The 19,994-nt window shown below is 42.5% G+C and overlaps 1 protein-coding gene across 5 annotated transcripts in view; it reads right to left on the reverse strand.

Moving 5' to 3' along the window:
- Window positions 1-19,994, reverse strand: part of DNAH9 (dynein axonemal heavy chain 9) — a 220,452-nt gene that overhangs the window by 111,560 nt on the left and 88,898 nt on the right. For all 5 annotated transcript variants that reach the window (XR_008328846.1, XR_008328847.1, XM_053376206.1 and 2 more), the window contains 9 exons: window positions 19,845-19,947; window positions 17,527-17,766; window positions 10,759-10,920; window positions 10,154-10,350; window positions 7,061-7,223; window positions 5,991-6,114; window positions 3,898-4,040; window positions 2,272-2,433; window positions 1,814-2,047 (listed from right to left, as the gene is read on the reverse strand). Coding sequence is in view for 3 of the 5 variants with exons in the window: in XM_053376206.1 (XP_053232181.1) it covers window positions 1,814-2,047; window positions 2,272-2,433; window positions 3,898-4,040; window positions 5,991-6,114; window positions 7,061-7,223; window positions 10,154-10,350; window positions 10,759-10,920; window positions 17,527-17,766; window positions 19,845-19,947 (1,528 nt within the window). In the remaining 2 variants the exon portion in view is untranslated. The remainder of the gene's footprint in view (window positions 1-1,813; window positions 2,048-2,271; window positions 2,434-3,897; window positions 4,041-5,990; window positions 6,115-7,060; window positions 7,224-10,153; window positions 10,351-10,758; window positions 10,921-17,526; window positions 17,767-19,844; window positions 19,948-19,994) is intronic.

The following is a 19,994-nucleotide window of genomic DNA, read 5'->3' on the forward strand; positions in this document are numbered from 1 at the left end:
AAAGTAACTGATCATGTCAAATTAGAGGGATAAATATTAAGAAGTCCTTCTTTGTCAATGGTGTTTCCATGCGCTGCCCTTGTTCGCCAGAAGCGACTTAGTCATGCTGGCCACATGACCTGGAAGCTGTACGCCGGCTCCCTCGGCCAATAAAGCGAGATGAGCGCCGCAACCCCAGAGTCGGCCACGACTGGACCTAATGGCCAGGGGTCCCCTTTACTTTTACCTTTTACCTTTTTACTAAATTTGTAACTCATTGAGGTGGCTCTCTCTCTCCTTCCCCCATCTTGCCAGATTCACATTGTCCTCTGTGGTCTGATATGATACTCAAGAATTTCTAGTCCCTTGCTCAATTTCATATACATTGGTTTATGTAGGTTTTATCCAAATGTAATGTTCGCAGTACAGTACTCGCCTCTACTTTGCAATGTGTCTCACTTGTACCAATGTTTTCTTTTTATAATGTTATGGTTTATATGTCATGGAATACAATATTCTACTGGGGGAGAAACTTTCAATAAATGTCTATTGCAAAAGGAAAAAGAACCAACTTTGAACTCGATAGTTTGTCTGAAGTGAGGCAAACCAAGAGGCTGACTTTGCATGGAACTCTAAGGTAAAGCACAGCTTAGCTTCCAGCAGTACCAGAAGAGGACCAAAACATCCACAATTTATTGCTTTGTGTACACACATGCTTAACTTGTTCATGCTTAGCCATGTTTTAGCTTAGTGCTAGATGCAAACTGGGTCTTAATATCTTCCTTCTTAAAGGAGCATAGCAGTTGCTTCAGTAAAAAGAACAAGACGATGTAGAGCAGGAATTGAATTCACCCTACATTCTGGCACAGCTCCAGTTTTTTAATCAGCCCACAAGCCCATCCACCTCATTATCTGATCTGTGAAAGCAGCAGGGTGCAGTGCTTCTGGGAGGAAAGCACTCGGCTTGACAATGGCAGGGGTGAGGCAAACTGCCCTGTTAATGTATCACACACACACACACCAAATTCATTACAGATAGCAAACAATTTATATAAATCCAATTTATAAATGTAAGGCTGAAGGTAGTCCTCTTTGCACACACAAACAGGCAAACAGCAGTCTAAGATACACAGTAATAGTAATACAGAAAAGACCCACACAACTGACCCCGCGCATATATTTTTCGCTCCATAAGACGTACCTGACCATAAGACGCACCTATTTTTTAGAGGGGGAATGCAAGAAAAAAAATATTCTTTAAAGAGAGCACTGAGCAGAGCCTGTATGCATCCCAGGCTCTGCTCAGCGCTCCCTTTCACGAGCCGCGTGGAACGTGTGTGCGGCGCTTGCAGGCTTTTCCCCGAGGAGGGAGGAGGGCAGCCCATCACTCCTCAGGAAAAGCCCCCAAGAGCCACACACATGCTCCGTGCGGCTCTTTAAAGGGAGCTCGGCTCTTGGGGGCTTTTCCGGGAGGTGGGGGAAGGGACTGAGGGACTAAGCCAGAAGCTAAAACAGCAAGAGGGAGCGCTGCGCAGTGATCCCTCTTGCTGTTCTGGCTTCTGGGATAGCAGCACAGCCTCCATTCGCTCCATAAGACGCACACACATTTCCCCTTACTATTTAGGAGGGGAAAAGTGCGTCTTATAGAGCAAAAAATACTGTAATTGTTTGTTTCATATGTGCTTCTAAAGGGTACAGGATGCCATAATGGAGAAGAAAGTCGTGTGTGTGTGTGTGTGTGTGTGTAGGTAGGTAGGTAGATATTCTTTTCATCTCCTACCTTTACAATATTTGCATTACTTTGCATCCTACTTTGCAACAAAGGCCTCCTCACCTGTGCAGATGTGCTGCTAAGCTTCTGCAGGCCGTTCTCTAGCCGCTCCATTTTTGCTGTCAGTTCTTTCTCCTTTTTAAGCAGCAAATTCTGATAGAGCTTAATCTGTTCCAAGAATGACTTGGGGGTGGTGTAGTTATAACGGCGTTCATTACTCAGGTAGGAACGGGACATTTCATTAACGCTGGTGTGCACATAAGCCATGAACTTGCTTATGGATTCCTTCACTGAAGCCTAAAAATAAGATGGAAGAGGAAATATTTTGAGCCAGATGGCTAAATGCCCCATGAAAAGGCCTGAAATAATATAGCAGCTTAGTTACCAAGCCTCACAACTACAGGAATGACATTCCAGAAGTTGGGCTTTGCGTGTGTTATCTTCCCAAGGACCTCCTTGGGTTTTGAATCTCAGTAAAGGAAAGAAGTTATGTGGGAAGCAGTCCTCAAATAATTGCTTACCTCAATAGTTTCTGTCCCTTGCAAGAAGCGCAGGCTGACTGACTCCAGAGCTTCTCGGGGCCACTCATGGAACCAATCTATTGCTGTACAGTTAACAATGGCTGGGAACTTCCGACTACGAACTCTCAGCTTGTTCCCCACTGGGGAAAAGCAAAGAGCAACCTGAAGGAACAGAAAACAGATGCTGAGAAACTGAGAAAGCAAGATTTGAACAAGTAGGACTTGCAGCCATTTTGTGTTCAGTATTTGGTTGTAAAATGGTGACATTTGCTTTAGACCAGCCATGTCCAAAGTGTGTTTCGGGGGCCTAATCCTTTGGTTGACCCTTTGGTCAGCCCTCACAGCACTTCACTTCATCAAATCTGGCCCTCTCAGGCTCAGAGGAAGGTTAAAAACACAGGAGGAAGTTTTTGCTCAGGATGTTGTGCACAGGAAATTCAAAAGTTCAGTCTAGAGACAAGGTAGTTAAGTGGAGAAAGAAATTTAATCAGAAAAACTTTTTAACCAATTGTATATAACTAATTTCGTACAGATGACAATCTAGAAAATGTAGAAACAAAAATGTGAAGAGCTGCAAGAGAGGGAAAGGGCTGAAATGCTTTAAGAGAGCCCAAGTCTATAATAGATACAGCTGGATGTGTTGACCTCTGTTTACTTTTTATTTGCTCTCTTGGGTATCTACTCAAGCTGCAAAATTTTATTTCCCCAACCAAAAAAAAAACTTTAAAAACTTGTTGCCTTACTAGAACCATAAGTAAAATCATTGATGGGGGGCAGTTTAACTGAGAGTGAATTGCCATACCACTCTACCCAGTATAGGAGGTAGGTAACAAAAGGTTAAAGGACTATTTAGCAGAGGCAAACTGAGGGAAAGGTGTCAACCGGGTGGCAGCAATACACTTATCAAGTAGGGAAGGATTTGTTTGACTGGTTTGATTGCCTCCCTTCTCTCACACAGTGCAGGCTACAGTCCATGCCAGTGCAAGTAGATAAATAGGTATCACTGAAGTGGGAAGGTAAGCAGAGTTTCCATGCACTCTGGCACTCGGCACGGTCCTCCATGTGTGAGAAGCAGTCTGTCTGTGGACAAATGCCGGCTCCTTCAGCCTGCAAAGCGAGATGAGCACCGCACCCCATAGTCGCCTTTGACTGGACTTAACCATCCTGGGGTCCTTCACCTTTTTTACCTTTACCATACACCACACAAAAACGTTCCATTGGTACGGCTTGTCCTTACGGCTTTCAAGCCATGCCAGAAGCTGACTTACAGCAAGTTCCAAAAAATGCATGGCACAGAACCACAGTTCAGAAACAGAAGGCACACTCATCTAAGGGCTTCGCCACACAGTCATTCCCCTCCCTCACCCCGCAAATACATGTGTGGTTCTTACTCGTGTTTTAGGTAGGATCCGGACAATTTCCCTTGATTTAATGTTTCTGTTGCAGGGATATTACATTTTCTTAGCACTCAAATGTGAATACATTTGGGAGGAAATTGCTTAGTAAATTTATTGCAGAAAGCCAGCCAACAGAAATAGCTGTCGGAAGCACAAGATCCTTTATTTTTCAAAGCATAACTGAAAAGCATCAGCAGATGACTGGTCCTTGGGGACCACACAGTCCTACCTTGAGCTGCCGTCTAACTCTATCAATAAAGAATTTCCAACAGGCCTCCCTGGTGTCCATCAATCCTTGGGCTTTTACTTCATTTCTCATATTACCAATGATATTTTCAACTTCATCATCAGGAAAAAGATCAGGAATTTCTCCTGGAAACAAAGAAGTAATTTTACCCATTGTGATCTTTGCATCATTGGTAAAATGAATTCTGCACAGAGCAGAACATCTTCACACTGCTGTTGAGTGGGAAGGAGTCCAAAGCAAACAGTTATAACCATACTAACAAGCCCACTTGATTTCGTCTCAATGGGCCTCTAGGTAAGCCCACAGGGACTAACCTTGCAGCTGAATTATTTCTACAGTAGGTATTTGATAAAATAGAAAGAGTACATCAAGAAGCACCTTGGGGCTGTTAGCACATCTCCCCAGATAAAGAAATAAAGCAAAGGAACAGAATAAACAGTGAGGTGCAAACTGAAAATCAGCATTACAGAAAGAGCCATTTGTCATCATTCTACATCCCAGATGTAAATCGTTTCTTGCTGCCAAGGCAGAAACATCACCACCCAAAGTTACCACTACGCCTATATACCAAACAGGCACCAAAGAGGCTATGTTTGTATTCTGACATTATGGAAAAGTGCACTTTGGGCTCATGAGCTCTCTGGTGTGGCCAACGGTGAAGACTGGGGCCCTTTGCTTCCATTATCAGCTAACCCAATCACTCATTTCACCTGAATCAAGAACTTTTGTGCATGAGGGAATCAAGCCGGGATCACAAATCACAGTCTGAGGTTGGCCATTTTGCCAAACTAACCACTCTTTGTCCGGATTCAGACATAATGAATAATCTTCCTCATGGCTGTGCCAGAGAGGACGCACCATGTGAGAACCAGGCCTGTATATCCTTTTATCTTTCTAAAACATTCATATTCCTATTAAACTTCAGAAAGAACTTTCTGATAGTAAGAACTATTTGACAGTGCAATGGATTCCCTTGGGAGGTTGTAGACTCTCCTTCACTGGGGGGGTGTGCTAAGCAGAGGTTGGATGGCCATCTGTCATGGATGCTTTAGTTGAGATTCCTGCATTGCAGGGGGTTGGACTAGATGACCCTCTGGGTACCTTCCAATTCTCCAGTTCTAGGATTCTACATCAGGCAACTTACAACAATTAAAATCACAACAAAACAAACATATCACAACAGCAATATCACAAACCAAGCATCAGTAAAGCACAATAAAATTCTTAAAACACAGCTCAACATGTTGATAAAAGATAAAAACAGGAAGATGAGAGGGGGAAAGAATACATGCAGCATGCAAAGTCAGTAGGGGAGTAAAAATCTTCAGGGTTGTTGTTTGAGTTAAAATAGCAAGAAAAATGCTATTGCTGTCTGAAAGGAATGGGCCGTATGTTTAGGGACATAACAAAAACCCAGTCACCAGCTGATCTAAGCTGATCTGAGTGAGTCTTGAATTATAGTCATGGCATCTACCATGGATGGCCTTCTCCAGGGTTTTATCTAAATAAGTCATCTCATTAACATAAGGACTTCCACTTGCACAACAGAACTTCCCCTCCATCTCCGCCCCCCCCTCCAATCTGCTCTGTGGTTTCCCCCCAACTCTATAGAGCAGATTGGAAGGGGAACAAGTAGAGGATAAAGAGGGGACAGCCTGATGAGGAAGCAGAAGATCTTATGGTAAAAGGATGAGTTAACTGGATGCAACTCATTGTGCTCACATTCCAATAGTTTACTTCCAGGCTAGTAGGTAGCATTGTGAACGTGTGTGCGCATGTGTGCGCACCCGCATGAAAGATGGATTCTGAAATAGGAACAGGAAATCTGTGGCCTTCTAGATACTGTCCGACTCCAACTCCTTTTAGCTGGAGTCTGCATGGCCAATGATCAGGGATGATACGAGTCATAGTCCAACACATCCAGAGGGCTCCCTCGTTCCTGCTATAAAGAAAACTGTTCCTTGGAATAAAATTGCAGCTGGATCCGATTTATGTGTGTTCTCTGGAAAACATTTCACAATTTTGATTTGCTCTTGCTTTGTCTGCCTAAATATTCAAATTGCCAAGATCCATACCTGAAGCAAGCAAGTCATTTACCAAAACTAAAAACTTCTCGTCGGCCACTTGAGCGTCCGTCATGAGGAAGACGGTACCAACATTCTTTAGACCTGCTGTAATGTACTGTGCTGCCAGGTCTGCCTGCAGATACAAGAAAGGAAAAGGCATGTATATTGAAGCACCAAAAATTCGGCTATCTGCTATGAGGTGAAATTCCAACCATGCTGATGACTAAATTCAGAATTCAACCAAATATGCTGGTATGCCTGCAGAATAAATTGCATACATTTTTAACGACATTGCAGATCCTACTGAGTATTGTTGTACACACATGAAACTGTGGGAAGGAAATATATAACCTCACATTCTATCCCAAGATGCATAATATCAAAGCTCAGCGTTATTGTCTGAGTCACAATAGTCATTAAAGTCTCCTTGCAAAGCTTTATTAGAAGATCAATAACTGGACAACACCACTACTCTGAATATTCACGTCTTCCTTATACACTCCTCTACAACACTGGTATTTAAAGGGAAAAAAATGTATAATTAAAATTCTCTTGTCATTCCATCTGCCATTCTATGACGAACTTTCTTTGATGACTGATCTTTCTTAAAACAGATTCAAATGTTCAGCAAGGATTTGTAGTTCTGCCCATGAGAAAGTGAGTATAGGGTGAATGCTTATTTAAATGTACACTGAAATTAAAAGCTCTCTACAAATGGAAGGTTTCCAGCCTAGGAACCTGATTAGGTTAGGAATAGGCAGGGAGAACTCAATTTAGGAACACTTTCAAACTAAAACTCTTCACATGCACTCTGAGGCAGCACGGTTATATGGACCTTTATGTAACTTTGGATCAACTCTTATTGTCTTGAAACTACTGAAGTTATATCACTGGGTGGGATTCAACTAATGAGTCCCATCAGCCGAAGCCCTGTGCAAGAACTCCTTGTGAAACAGGGCTTTCAGCATAAGTGTTTCTTTTGCACAGAGCAATTTAAAACACATTAAATTCTGAACAGAGTCTTATTCTAAGCTAACAGATAAACTTAAGTTTCACCCCCACTTTTATGAGCTGCTCACCTTCAGGTCAGGAATCCCATAGCCTTTCCTCAAGGTGATTTGGAAGACCTCCAGTGAGCTAATGAAAACTGCCAATCTCGTCAGGCTCTGCTTGCCACTTCCTCCCACACCAACCAGTAGCGCATTACCTCTGGGAGATTCCAGGATACGATTGATACGGCAGCTAAATAGGACGGTACACAACCACTTTGCATTAAAGTGTTTTTCCTCTGTTGTAGTACATTTCAGTATATGGCATTAGGGGTATCTCCTGTTATACTCAGAACTAGGTTCAAAATTTCAACCCATTATGACACATGAATAGAAACACCAGTAAATCTATACCCTCTTAGTAGCATTCTGAGTCCTCTTTCATCACTTTTTCTGCCTCTTAAATGGGATTTATGTGCCTTTGCACCTCTCCAGCATGGACTGAACCTAACTGTGTTTTTTGGAAACACAGCTATAACGATCTATGTAATCTAGTATGCTAATAAGCAGTTCAATTGCTAGTGCCTTTGGTTTACATATCTTGTGGAATCTGAAACTTAATGAAACCAGAGTTCTTGCGTAATGAACTTATCATGATTCTGGAACCAGCAGGAAGGCAGCGCAGAAGAGATACTTCCTGAGAGGTAGGAACTACCCACTAATCTCAAGCAGGTACTAACCCATCTAGGAATTTTCTCCTAGGTGCAAGAGGAGAACGTATCATCTATATCCCCTTGCAAGCAAATCAATTGCCATTCAGGCTAATGTCTCTGGACTTATAATAGTTTAGGGTTTGAACACCGTAATAATCCATGATTAACTGAAAAAAGAAGCAAAGCTTTCCATTTTCACCTCCTCTTAGCCACACTGGAGGAAGAAAGGGGAGTATCTGAGACCAGGCTTGTGCATGCACCCCAAATCACTGGGTGACAGAATAGGGAGCTACATTTGTTCATAGGCATGGAGGTGTGTTGCTGTATCGGTACACTCTAAGTATGATGTGATGCAGCCCATGAAGAACAATCTGACCTTGAAGGACATTGTTCTCTACACTGTCCTTGCATTTTGCTGCCTTATAGTCACTACAACTCCTTGGTACATAGTAAACGTACCAGTAAATATCACAAAGAAATCATCACTTTCATTCATTTGGATTACACCGTCATTCTTGTAGTGCATGGCACCGATGATGTCTGGCTGCCTGCATACAAAGCCATTTGTTTTGCCTGGAGACGTGAACAAACCTTGACAAAGCCCAGCAATTATTAAAGTTATGAGCTTGCAAAGGAAGGGCTCAAAACCCTTTAGTGGTTAGTGAAGATGGATTTCAGCTTCTGAGCTACTGATTCAGCTATTAAAACTTAACTTCACTTCTTGTATGTCTAACGTTCAATTCATACCTGCTAAGGGTAAAGGAGGTGTTTATTTATAACCCAGCTATCTGCCAAGGCACTCAAGGCTGCATTTATATGAGAGCTGATATGCAAAAACAAAAGCAACAAATGCAAGCAATAAAGCCAAATATCATAAAATAGATTGTGCTCTCTACAGAAAAGGAAATAAAATCAAGTACAGTAAGAACAAGAAGGTGTTGGAGATTTAAAGAAAGGCATTCATATTAAAAGCCTATTTTCAAAGTGGCTAACAATGATCTTTATTTCTCTTGAAAACTTTTGCAGGAATGGATTTTGACGGGTCTCCTTAGACAAGGAATGTCAGAGGCCTGGAGCAGCCATCAAAAAGGACCAGCATTGGGTCCCCACAGACCAGTCTAAATAAATGAATAACCTCTCATGATGAGGGAGCCATAATATAACAAGGGTCTGATCTGCAAATCTTTTGTGGGCAAGTTTACAGGAGAAGACTTTTCCGGCTGTCCAGGACCTGGAATAAGCAGCAGAGGCCAAATCACGTGGCTGATTTTATAATCACCTCCTTCAATCCAAGCAACATTTCATCTGTTAGGAAGCCGGTCATGTGGCCTATGCCTTCTGCCATTCAATGCAAAAAGAAGCAGCTAATAGCATGCAGCATGAGATGGCAAATTCATCATTTTATATGGTTCATTTGTGCAAGTACCAGTAGCTTCTGCTACCTTTTTTTTTTTTTTTGCCAAAGCTAAAAGATAATAATAATAATAATAATTTATTTGTACCCCGCCCATCTGGGTGGGTTTCCCCAGCCACTCTAGGCGGATTCCCGTGAAAGGGGTCACGTGACTCTGACCTCAGTCACCTGCTCTTCAAGGAAGAACAAGAACCCTTCACTGTCATCTAAGGCCAGGCTACAACCGGGGCGGGGGGGAACAGGACGGGTCTGGCACCTGTCTGTAACATGCAGGGAGGCTCTGTGAGCGAACGTGGCAGCTTTCCTTTTACAAGCCTGACACACAACATCACTGCGGGTGCCTGCCTTTGTGCACTGAACACCAGGTCCTAGTACAGCCTGGTCGGCACAAAACTACTCAAGATAAAATGCTCTCTGGTAACCAAATGGAATAAAAGCACTGTGGCATGCAGAGCCACTACGATTGTATTAAACATCAAGGCCCTCTGGTGCGGGAAATAAAAGGATGCTACACTCCCCAGCACACAAAGGAGGCGAGCAGCAAGTTTTGTATGCATTGTTCGCTTTTGTGACAGTGATTGAATTTGTTGCCTGGAGTTGCAGAAACAGTTAGACTGCCCCTCCCGCCCCTTTCTAATGAAAGAAATATCATTTTGTAACAGCTGGGAGAGATGGGGTGTGTGTGTGATCTGGCGTTCTGAAGCACATGCATTTGGGGCAGTCTCAGCATCCTTCCTTCTCGAACAACTAAAATCAAAGCCCATAGGCAACTGGAAAACCACTCACTGCAAGTATCAAACCACCCTCAACAAATATATTTATAAGTGTATTTTTCTTATCCTGCTGTTTATATAATGTGGCCTTCCTGAAGCCCCAGATTGACAAGCAATAACATTTTAGTATCCGTTGTCCAAACAAAGAACTTGAATATTGTTTTTCAAAAGCCTTTGTCCACCCGTCTCCCCACCACTTTGAGGTGGGCTTGCAGACACACCACCATGCCCATCCCCAAGCGAGAGAAAGCTCACAAGCACTCCAAAAAAACATCCCCCTTACACATGGCACATGGCATCTTCAAACAGCACCAGGTTCATAGTAGAGTTGACCTCGTTGTGATTCTCTAAGGCTTCCACCAGAATCTGATTCAGTGACTCCCAGCTCTGAACAGGCATGTACTTGGGCTCTCCAATGCCTTTTACAAAATGGCAAAACATGTTCATCTTCCTAGCCTGTTCCAAGGTGTCCTCTATTTCCTAATGAGAAAGAACAAAGAAACACAATGTTCGGTTTCAGAAAAGATGAAACCCATCCAAATCCACCTAAACAAAAAAACAAACAAGCAAATAGAAATGCACGATCTGTTGCCTGTTGAGGGGGGGAGGGAAATAAAAAAATAAAAATAATAGGCTTATGACCAAGCTCTCACCCCAACCCCCGGCTTTCAGACACAGCACAGTTCACCTCCCTTTTACATTTCAGTGTAAGGGTCCATTCTGTGTGATGGTTACTTGGATACAGAGACACTCAAATAACATGACGCTTATCCAGGTCAAAGATTCTGTTCCCACGATGGAGGAGAAAACAGGCATACCACCCTCTTCATCACTTCACATATGACTTTTGCTTCAGGTAAGTGACTGAAATGGGCCTGCATCACTTACATCGTAGAACTTCTTCACCGTCTCTGTCTGCAGTTTATCAAAGAGGACAAAGTCCTTTTCATCAACCATCTTATCCCGGTAAACACGACTGGATTCATGCAAGTACAGCTTTACTAAGTCATGGGGAGCCTTCAAACACTCAGGAGTTGAAAACAGAATACCCTGGAAGCAAAGAGATGCATATGACATACAGATCATTTTTGGCACGGATGCAGAGCTGCAGGTCTAGCTGTGAAAGCAAAGTGAGAGATTCAAATGGCAGCTTGTGCAATTGCCGTGTTCGGGAAAGTGTCAGTCCCACTTTATTCCATGCAACGAGGTTCTTGTTTTGCGTGACACAGGCCACCTCGCAACCCCTTCCTATCATTTCAGGCTGAGTTCTGTGGATGCTAGCCTACTTACAACTAAAATCACAAAGCAACACATGCACAAGATCTGTGTGCTAAAAGGAACAAACACTTCCCCACGCCACTGCCATCTTTCTTGATCAATTAGACTTGCTGTTCCACAGACAGTGAAAGAGTGAGGGGGCATGACTCTGAATGCTGCAAGACAACCTATTTACTGAGCCTTCATCCTGATTTGTTTGCAGTGAAGTTATATAATGTTGATTCAAGCAATTGTTATCCCGCACTTTCTAGTGTGTTTTCCTATCACTTTCCTTACCGCAAAAACTCCAGGGAGGTGGTAAGTTTGTTGGGCAATTGCACCAAATCCACTTTTATTATGCAACCTGAATTTGCTCATTGTAACCTGCTAAATAGCAACAATCTGAAAGCAACCCCAATCATTTGACCCTTCTTATCACAAAAACAAAAGGCATTTTAACTTAAGTGTGCTAAGGGGTAATAAGCCCACATGAAGTGATCTTGTGTGCATACTCTAGCTCAAGTTGCCCCTTAGGAACAAGTTATAATGAGAACAAAATAAAAAGAGAGAGAGAGAATGTTGTTCCCACAAGAAGAATAGCCCATTTCAAAACCTTAATCTTTCCAGAAGAGAAGATTGACCGTATTCTATTAGATCCACCCCAAACCTAGTCCTATCATGAATTATGCACAGATACGACCTCTGATTTTAGTGGGATTCACGCCCACTAACTCGGTACACCAATTAGGATTACAACAAAAGTATAAAGTTGCAATTAATTGTATTCATTGTTCAGGAACTTCCCAGTGCTGTCCTGATTTAACTTGTAGCAGACAACAAAAATGCAGGCCACACACACTACCTCATACGCAACCATTTCCTGCAGACAATGCCATTCACATTTCTGCAGGACAAAAGCAGCCTGGGAATAAAACTGGATGATTTTTTAAAAACTGACTTTAATCAGGCAGATATTGCCTCAAGAAAACATTAATTTCTGCCAGGTAATTGTGGCATGTTTATGACACCTTCTAAAAATACATATGGAAGTGTCTCTTTCAAATAGAAATCCTTTTTAACGAAGTCCATTAGCAATATCTATGGGTCTGGTGACATTAAATTTAAAAGAAAACCTCTACTGAGTTATTCAGAAATTCTAAGATGCACTTAAAAGTAATTGAAAATGCCTTGCTTCTTTCCAGCTATTCCACATTCTGAGGTTTGAGCACAAATGGACATGCATTCCTTCAACTAAAATGTGGTTAAAAACAACAGTCTGGCAGCCTTACTTTATCTCTCTCTCTCTCTCTCTCTATATATATATATATATATATATATGAAAGAATGTCGTAGCAACTCCAGTTGAAAATAACAAGGATGATTAGATTTCCTTGAGGACAGACCACATCCTTTTTTAGTCTGTAACAAACCAATTTAATGTCCATAGTGTGGCACACACTCAACACAGATATGAATGGCAAGAATAAGAATATCTAGTGAAGAACAGATAACATTTTCTTAACAAATCTACAACTATAGCCAGTATTCTATTTCTTAAAAGAGGTGCCACAAAACTGCTCCCTCTGACCTGAAACATTTGCCCTAATCCAAATTATTTTGGGATCAGCTGTAAGGGAAAGACACTCTCAGTATGTTCAGTGGTACTCTGTTCTTTAAGTACGCTTTGGAGCTAAGCCCGGCAAAGCTTTGTTTCACTACATCCTGAACACGATACAAATTCCCAAAGAAACCAATAACAAATTCTACACTCCGTGCCTTCTACTCCTTTCCAGAGATATTTTTATTGCAAACCAAATCCTATCAACCAAGATAAACCTTTACTGCTCTCAACAAAATCCCTTTAAAAAACCCTGCCCGATACATATTTTAGAATAGGTCATTCCAATCTATGCTACACGCAGGGAGTAACCAGTCCTACCCGGGTATTATTATTCTTTAGAAACCAAACAAATATTGTGAATTTTAAATGGATGGTGCAATTTGTAGGTTTAGACTGGAAGTAGGTTTAGACTGGAGAGCCAGTGTGGTGTAGTGGTTAGGAGCGGTAGTCTTGTAATCTGGGGAACCGGGTTCACGTCTCCGCTCCTCCACATGCAGCTGCTGGGTGACCTTGGGCTAGTCACACTTCTCTGAAGTCTCTCAGCCCCACTCACCTCACAGAGTGTTTGTTGTGGGGGAGGAAGGGAAAGGAGAATGTTAGCCGCTTTGAGACTCCTTAAAGGGAGTGAAAGGCGGGATATCAAATCCAAACTCTTCTTCTTCTTCTTCTAGACCCATCACACCAAAAACCAGGTGAAGTCACCACCATCTTGATTCAGGTGCGCTAGTGAAAGTTATTGTGCTTGCTTCCACTTGTAGGACTGGTGATCTGAATATAGCATGATATGGCCAAGCTGCCATTGTACTATTCAATGGTTTTGTTCCTTTCACAGACTTTTTCAGCCTGGCCAAAGAAAAGTTGTCCAGAGTCACAATCTCACTTAAGTGAGCTTCCAGGGCATTAACATTCCACTGCACATCCTCTCCAGGCGTGAACTAGAGAAACTGATTAAGAGATACAGCTGGGATAAGGCTTCACCAGAGAGTAAACTTCAGCAATAGCTTAGTGAGTGGTATAATAACAATTAGTCCGGGGAGCAATACAATTTGAGCAGTGAAGCTGGGTAATATGGTAATTATGCACAGTAAGAAATAATTTTTGCACTTCCACCGTGCTTTGGAGCAACATCAAAGAGCAAAGATAGTGCTGAGGTTTTTTACTTCTGCAGAGCAGAGATGCCTCAATACGGATCCCACGTTTTTAAACAAAAGAGAACCACATAGTGTGGATTTGGGCTGTCAAATCTGCTGGAAGCAAGAGCTTCCGCCTTCACCCCATAGATGATAAGACATTAAAAAACTTTTTGAAAGCTTCAGCTGGCACAGAATACAGTAGCCAAGTTATTTTTTTAAAGAGGTCATCATAAGAAAGGGAAAAACATGGCAGATTAAATAGCTTTAAAATATCACATAGCTGTTAACCGTAGGGCACTCCCTCACAGCAACAATGACCTTTGCAGCTCCATATGGTCTGTATTCCTCAAGCAACACCTTCTCCTGTATGAACCTCCCACAACTGCTAAGACACCCACATGAGCTTTTGTGCTCACGGAACAGGGCTTTCTCTGTTGCAGCATGTCAGGTGCTGATGTGGTTGCTCGAGGGCAAACAGGCAAGACTCCAACCTGGCTTTTCTAGGCTTTATTATCTGTACAAACTATTTACAGTGCAGAGCATCGCAAGTCCATGTCTGCTCAGTCGCTAGCAGAATCTGGGAGTGGGTGGTCCTTATACCTTCCCCAGCATAACAGCCGTGTGACCCCCAACTTTCTCCTCCCCTTTCTGCGCCGAAGACTACTGCTCAGAACGGGCACTGGCAAAGGGGGACTTGCCTCCCCTCCGCTTTGCTCTGGCTTGGTGTTGAGGCTCTCCCTAGCATCTTCTGATCCTTGCACCCCCCTCGCCACTGGAGGTGTGACTTCCCTCCTCGCCAGAGGAAGAACTACTTCGTAAGATCTTTGGAGGCTCCCTATAACACAACTGCCCTTCCACCTCTCGCCTCTGAGCTGATGGCAGTTCCCTGACACAGCACCACAATGATACACTGTGCTTCTAAGGCCAAGTGCCCTGCTCTGTCTTTTTTTACTCTGAAATATCTAAAGACAACCTTCCAGTATCCTCAAACTTTCCTGTTTAATGACTGGTGCAAACTGTGGTCTATATTGTTATTTCTTATGCTTATGCTCAGTTGCTGCTGCTGCTTGACCGTATTGTAAAAGCCATGGTTTTCCCATAGTGATGTATGGAAGCGAGAGCTTAACCATAAAGAAGGCTGATCGCCGAAAAATTGATGCTTTTGAATTATGGTGCTGGAGGAGACTCTTGAGAGTCCCATGGACTGCAAGAAGATCAAACCTATCCATTCTTAAGGAAATCAGCCCTGAGTGCTCACTGGAAGGACAGATCTTGAAGCTGAGGCTCCAATACTTTGGCCACCTCATGAGAAGAGAAGACTCCCTGGAAAAGACCCTGATGTTGGGAAAGATTGAGGGCACAAGAAGAAGGGGACGACAGAGGATGAGATGGTTAGACAGTGTTCTCGAAGCTACAAACATGAGTCTGACCAAACTGCGGGAGGCAGTGGAAGACAGAAGTGCCTGGCGTGCTCTGGTCCATGGGGTCACGAAGAGTCAGACACGACTAAACGACTAAACAACAACAACAACAACATGCTTATGCTCAGTTGTTGTTGCTGCTGCTGCTTGGCCTTGTTTTAATCATTTACACTGCCATTGTCACCCATTGTTTTCTTTATTTTTTTAAACAGGAAATGGTATAGAAGTTACATAAATATACCTGTGCTACTACATCATTCGAGAGAAGAAAAAGGGGGGAAGGGATTGTTTTACAGCAACAACATCCTTACAAGCTTGCCTTGCACTGATTTCCATTGTATTATCCAAGTGAGCAATCTGGACAGATGCATAATACAGTGTGCATATGACAAAGGTCTGAATTCAGCACAGTTTTCTATTTCAGATAAGCTGAGATATCAAACCACACACCTGTATCATGGATTTCACCATACCAAATTTCTTTCAGCCTAGATGTCATAGGCAAAGCAGGAGCGGTTTTGTAGTAAAATTTAAAAACAACCATACCAAGTACACAAGAGTCACAGAAAGCAAGAGCATCCATATATTTCACTCTCACTTTATAAATTACCCAAGGACTGTTATTTTATAGGTGTCAAAAATCTGCCAGGAGCAGATTATATATGGGGGAGTCTTACTGACTTCAACAGGGCCAAGAGGACACGAGAATGGCAGGAGCCAAGTTCTATAATAAACTTTCTCAATTCTTTGCTTTTACAAAGAAACATTAATTTTCTCTCTCCTTTTCTCTCTCTCACACATATATATACTGCTGACAATCAGGTGTGCAAAATGCAACACCCATCTGGAAGGTTTCCTTTATGCTCTCAGTGATTTCTGTTCCTGGTAATTTGAAACTTGTCAACTAAAGTAACTAAGTCTGGCTATTTTATCAGATTGGGGATGGTTTCAAGGAGGAGGAGGAACCTTATGCAACCAACTTTGCTCACACACAAACCGTCTTTCAGCTCTTGCCGATAATAATAAATACACAGTGGCCCTTTGATTACTTCACACAAAACGTGCCTGGGACTTTTTGCAATAAAATCCAGCAAACCCTCTTCATACAGGAAATAAGCATAACTTGGTGGTAATTATTCAAAGTAATTATTGTTTAAATTCTGATCTGCCTTAATCGGTTTGTAGCCATCCACAGAGCTGGTGCTGTATGAGAGATATATGGATGTAGCAATTAATTAATACAGAAATATGAGAAAATAATGAACAAATGTATTTATGGGATAGAGCACAAAAGGAAGTCAGTTTACTCATGTACTAATGTACTATGAAGCAACAGATATGCAAAAAAAATAAAAATGCCACAGGGTGCTTGAACTGAGCAGGCTGCTGACTATCAGTGCTTGGATTTGCATGCATTTTGTGTAAGATGCACTTGAATTGTGAACATCTCAAGTAACCTGAAAAACAGCTGTTGTAAGAGCAACCCTCAAGTGTCCTCAATACTGAAAGCCATTAAACACTGAACCACTTGATTTCTTTCCTAAGATAAAGGAGATGTTAAAGGGCCACTACATTTTTGCATTTGCATCAACATTAGCAGTTAAAAGGGAGTTTCTGGTGTCTAACGCCAAGCAAATTGCAAAACAGGAAGCGATAGCCTCAAACCAATTTTAGCATTATGTTCTTTCCAGAATGAAAATGAAAGCCACTTAATGCAACTAGGTAGAAAGACAATCAGAGCTTCTTATGACACAAGCACATTTATTGTTGATTATTTTTTTTAAAAAAGCCTTCTAGCTTACAGTCTCTGCAACATGACAACAACACAGAAAGCAAAGTGCAGTTTCCAGCATTCTCAGGAAAGGATCGAACAATGCAGCTGAAGGACTGAAAAGTTGGAATAAAGCATAACTGTGTGGCATATAACCAAAACAGTCTGTCTGTGTATATGTGAGCAAAATCCACTTGACAGTCTCCAGTGAGTGAAGTGTCACCTTGGGCCTCTACACACATTTGGGGAAGACAAGACCCCTTTGACCACTGTGTATCCCATTTAATCCTAGGGAGGACAAACAATATCTCACAGCCTCTGCATCAGGCATTCATTATATGCTATGGCATGTCATGGTTCTATACAGCATCAACATCACTCCTTTTCATTTCTAATTTCAAAGTTTAATTTAGCTAAGGGAGCACACAGCTCCCAACTGGAAGAACTACTTACTTGGAAGACATTGGACAAGTCTCTCAGGTTGAAGTTGTAATGAAATTTGATAGCTGTTGGCAGGAATGTTGCCGCCACTTTCACGTGCAGGGCAAGAGCCAGACTTATTAACTGCTGTGATGATTTCTGTAAAGCCACAGAGAAGTTCCCCCGCTTCAGGTGCTGAGTTAGGATGGTGCTGTAAATCGTGGACAGAGCATCTGACCCAGGGAATGAGAGAGCAAACACACTGAAGTGGCGCTGCATAAAGGAAAACACAATACAGACTAGTAGGTATTGCATGTAACAGAAATAGGGTGGGTTTGGGCAGAATCACTTTCACTGGCGCAACTTTTCCCTTGACCTGATAATAGCAAATGCCTGAGAGTTTTCATACACCTGTCTCCAAAGGGAAGAATCATCAATCACACCCAGTGGGCCATAGACAACTACTCAAGTGAAACTCATAAATAAAACACGGATAGAGATGGTGATGCTGGATCATGGGCCCAAGGCCACATGTAGAGCAGTGCTTGACCGATATTGCACACCTCATTCTTCCTAACTCCCAGATGCTGGACACTGGGAAATCTGCCTACCAGGAAAATAATGGCATCACTAGATAATTCTAAGCAAACTTCCTGCTTCAAGACTACTACTACTACAACAACTACTACAAAGGACATGGGTGGTGCTGTAGTCTACACCACTGAGCCTCTTGGGCTTGCTGATCGGAAGGTCGGCAGTTCGAATCCATGTGACAGGATGAGCTCCTGTTGCTCTGTCCCTAGCAGTTCAAAAGCACACCAGTGCACATAGAGAAATAGGTACCGCTGCAGCGGGAAGGTAAATGGCATTTCTGTGCACTCTGGCTTCCATCAAAGTGTTCCGTTGCACCAGAAGCAGTTTAGTCATGCTGGCCACATGACCCGGAAAGATGTCTGTGGACAAATGCTGGCTCCCTTGGCCTGAAAAGCGAGAGGAGCACCGCACCCCATGGTCGCCTTTGACTGGACTTAACCATCCAGGGGTCCTTTACTACAAGAGGGCAAAGTATTTGACGTGACACTTAAAACAGTAGCAGCACTTGTACTAATAAAGAAAGTACTGCTTTAAGAATGTTGAAATCTGCCCCTATCCATTATTACAGAAATCCAAACAACTCTGCAAGATATCTAAGTATATTCCTCCTGTGTTGCAACTTAAGAATAGGGAAGGCTGAGGTTGCAAGACAGTGGCTTTTGCCATAGACCATCTCGGTCTTTGAACAAGGAATTTTCCAGCTAATGCAAGAGGCACTGAACTATGCCAGTTTTCAGGTGCCTTATCCCTCTCCCTAAAATAAAAAAAATCAAAGTCACACTTTTAAATTATCAAAGTAACAAAAAGGTTAGAAAGGTTCTGTGATTCTTCTTGTAAAGGATATTTGCCAAGCAATTAGCACATAATCCCACTACAACAGGACACCCACTGCAACCTATCACTTGGCTTCCTAGTGTTTACATGGCAAAAAGGCAATTTCATCTGTGAATTCTACAAGACTCTTCGTACCCAAAAAGCTCCAGCCCTTTCAATATGGGCTTTTTAATCAGGGATATGGGCTAGATGAAAATGCTTGATGAATTATATGTTAGAAAGTAGAAGAAGAAAGTAGAAGAGTTTGCCACTGTCCTTGGTCCTGAAATATCATTATATTGGAACTGTATTATGAAATCAGATTCCAACACATGGGATGCAATATAAGATTTTCTGATGTTTAAAAACAGCAAAGCACTGATGGGGGTATGAATGGGCTCTACACAGGGAAGTTGGTACTAAAAATAAAATAAAGCTGATCGGAAGGTCAGCAGTTCGAGTCCCCGCGACGGGGTGAGCTCCTGTTGCTTGGTCCCTCCTCCTGCCAACCTAGCAGTTCAAAAGCACATCAAAGTGCAAGTAGATAAATAGGTACCGTTCCGGCGGGAAGGTAAACGGCGTTTCCGTGCGCTGCTCTGGTTTGCCAGAAGCGGCTTAGTCATTCTGGCCACATGACCCGGAAGCTGTACACCGGCTCCCTCGGCCAATAAAGTGAGATGAGCACCGCAACCCCAGAGTCATCTGCGACTGGACCTAACGGTCAGGGGTCCCTTTACCTTTTAAGTTCAGTACATCTTACACCCCACTTTCTTCTCATATCCAGAAAACATTACTAAGTTTTACTTCAAAGTTTTCATTTCTTAAAGTTTGTCTTCAAATGGAGACCATCTAGGACAGCTTGCAAACAAATGAGAGTGTTAATCCTTCCAAAGACTGAGTGAACCCAACAGCGGCTTTCTCCTTCCCAGGTGAACAAGCAATACCTGCAAGCGTGGGTTGATAGTGAAGCTGCCTGCTGTGGGATTCATGCACGACACGTACTGCACATTCATGATCTCCTTCAGGGACAGCTTGTTTCTGTCATACCTTTGCCAGAAGAAGAAAAAAGAAAAGAATGCATCACCCTAATCACA

This window comes from Podarcis raffonei, chromosome 2, assembly GCF_027172205.1.
Source record: "Podarcis raffonei isolate rPodRaf1 chromosome 2, rPodRaf1.pri, whole genome shotgun sequence".
Classification (NCBI taxonomy): Eukaryota; Metazoa; Chordata; class Lepidosauria; order Squamata; family Lacertidae; genus Podarcis; species Podarcis raffonei.